This window comes from Aplysia californica, unplaced genomic scaffold (genome assembly GCF_000002075.1).
Source record: "Aplysia californica isolate F4 #8 unplaced genomic scaffold, AplCal3.0 scaffold00189, whole genome shotgun sequence".
NCBI classification, from domain to species: domain Eukaryota; kingdom Metazoa; phylum Mollusca; class Gastropoda; order Aplysiida; family Aplysiidae; genus Aplysia; species Aplysia californica.
In genome coordinates, this window is record NW_004797459.1 from 268,674 (window position 1) to 271,561 (window position 2,888).

The 2,888-nt window shown below is 41.8% G+C and overlaps 1 protein-coding gene across 1 annotated transcript in view; it reads left to right on the forward strand.

Annotated features, from left to right (window-relative positions):
• LOC101852475 (organic cation transporter-like protein) overlaps window positions 1-2,888 on the forward strand; it is a 20,219-nt gene that overhangs the window by 7,893 nt on the left and 9,438 nt on the right. The window contains exons 2-3 of the mRNA XM_013082700.2: window positions 703-851; window positions 2,503-2,627. Of these exons, the coding sequence (XP_012938154.1) occupies window positions 703-851; window positions 2,503-2,627 (274 nt within the window). The remainder of the gene's footprint in view (window positions 1-702; window positions 852-2,502; window positions 2,628-2,888) is intronic.

A 2,888-nucleotide genomic window follows, 5' to 3' on the forward strand; every position in this document is an offset into this window, starting at 1 on the left:
AGGAAAGTTCCGAATCATTTTTACGTAAACCAACAGTTATCAGCTCCTTCAATCACTAAAATCTTCTTTTTTTTTAAAGAATTTATTTTTGAAAAATAAAAGTTGAAGGTTTGTAACCTTCCGAAATCAAGGTCATCTCAAATCTTGAAGATGTTTTGAGCCAAACAGGTAACTACCGGAAGAAATTATATCATTAGAAAGTAAGTAATTGGTTTCGGAATCGATTCCTACGATTCCCAGCTTTCAATAATCGAGAACCTAGCCGCCCAGCACTTAATTGGATACAGCATCTCGATTTTTTTAAAACCCACAAAACGCTCCCTACTGGGTAATCGAACTCGGGTCTCCAGCGAGAGACAGCGAAGCGCCTGACCGCTACACCACAAACGCCGGTTTTGTTTTGTTTTTGTGTGGGGGTTGGGGGTGGGGTTTTTGTTTTTGTTTTTTTTAGATCTCTCTGTATATAGCCGGACATTTAAAAAATCGACTTACAAGTGGCTCCCTCCAATCACCCATCAGCCCACAATCCAACATATACATAGAACGACATTCTGCTGGACAGATCGGACTTACTCCACCAAACCACCCACTCCACATACCTACACATACACATAATTCTATTTTTAAAAAGCAAAAAAAACAAAACAACTAAACTCCCCTCCCCCTTTCTTTCTTATCGCCTCCCCATAACCACTATTCAAGCTGTGCTGTTCCGGGATTGCCCAGCGACACGTATGCGGTTCAGAGTGAGCACCACGCCCACCTCATCAATGCCAGTCTGCCGCGGGACGAGAAGACTGGTGGATACTCACGCTGTTATACCTACAGGCCGAGCGCGAAGAACTCACTCGGTGGGTTTGGCTTTGTTGCTTTGGACTGACGGGTTTTTGTTTCAGGTTTCGGGTTAGGCCAGGGGTTTAGAGTTACACACGACAGCTTGAGAATCCTTGAAAACTGAAAATTTACTTATTTTGAGCCATTAATCAACGATTTTCAGTAACATTCATAATGAAATATGTTTTTATAACAAAAAGATCATAAAAGGTGTTGAGTAAAAAAAAACCTATATATACAGTCAAACCTGCCCTGACGGACACCTCTATAAGACGGCCACCCGTACAAACGGACACTTTCCATTTCCCCCCTTGCGTTTTTTCTATGTAATTTAACTGTATAAAACGGTCACCTGTCCAACGCGGCCGCGGCCACCATATTTTAACATACAACTCCTATCACACTAAGCAATAACACCTGTCTAAGACGGCCACCTTAGTGACTCCATTACGTTTTGCCATACATTGTGCATTAGCCCCAGGCATTGTGGGCGAACCGTCACAATTCAATCACTTGTCGTTGTTGTTAAGTAGTCCCTCCAACCGATCATGTTGTGTAGGCCCCTCCCACTGTTGACCAATAGCTACCAATTTTCAGCTGCTGGAGAGGTCAGCGTGTGATCCCTCATAACCCATAAGCCCCGCCCAGAACTCATACACAAATCGTAAGTGAGATGAGTGGTCACTGTTTACCCAGTCTGTAACAAAGCAACAATGGACGTCAACATGAACTTGTTACAGAAGCGTCGCTCGTTCTCCGAGTGGTGGCGACCCATGTGCTTGTTTTACCGTGGCACTCGGTCTTCCTCGTCTGATACATTTCATTTTATTGTCACCCTTGTGCAAAATCAGCAACAAAATAAAAATTACGAACAAAATACAAACCACCACCACCAACAACAACAACATCAAAAACAACAACAATGCGGCTACTTTCGATTGGGACCTCAGATGGGAATGGTTTGTTTTCTTCATCTTGATCAGTCCTGCCTAAGACGGCCACCTGTCTCATACGGCCACTTTTCTCCTTGACAATGGGTGGCCGTCTTACACAGGTTTGACTGTATATATAAAGCAATTGCCAAACTATGGGAAATTGCCTTTCTCTTCGATTTCATTATTTTGACCAGAGACTGATTTCATCACGATGCCTCACATATATCAAGGCTTCGACCAAAAGAACAAACAGTCTAAATGTCCTCTGAAAGTCTGAACAATGTCATTCCTCATAGTCAGTCTCGATTATTCACAAGTAACAATAATAATAATATTATTATTGTTCGTTCGTCAATGTCTTGCATTAACCAATGCATCCTCAAAAGGAGAATATTACAACAAAAAAAGACTACAGGTAAAGATGACTTGTGGCTTTTGCAACAGTCAATGAGTTCTATAATTCTGCCACAGGAAAAAGTGTTGTACATGTTTACCTTCTCTCTTTCTATGTACCACATACTTATATACCACCACCTCTTCTATCAAGTGGGCCATGGTTAATCTATTTAAATAAGAAACATCTTGAAGCTCACGAATACAGTTCACACTTACTTGTAATGATGTATATAATCTGGTACACAGCATGAAGGACTAAGTTTTACATTAGTTTTTAAGAAATACCACGGTTTGAGAAACGTTTCTGTTTTGTTTTTCGTTTCATCATCCCTGATAGGGCCCAGGTCAAACCGTAGCGGTGCCAACGAGACGAGTCAGCTGATCTTTGACAGGAACCAGACGGCACCGTGCGAGAGATGGGTCTACAGTAAGGATGTTCACGAGAGCACTGTTACGTCACATGTGAGTGGCTTACAGATAGTTGTTTGCTTGTTTTTACATGTTTGTTTGAGTAATGAAAAGCACATCGACACGATGATAGTAATTTAGTGCTGGGAAAAAATAAGACAGACAGAAAGAGCCGAGGGAAAGTAAAGAGGTAAGTCACCAACCAGTGGTGCCCTACAACTATACCAGCTTAAGGTAGGCTTTGATATACCAGCTTAAGGTAGGCTTTGATATACCAGCTTAAGGTAGGCTTTGATATACCAGCTTAAGGTAGGC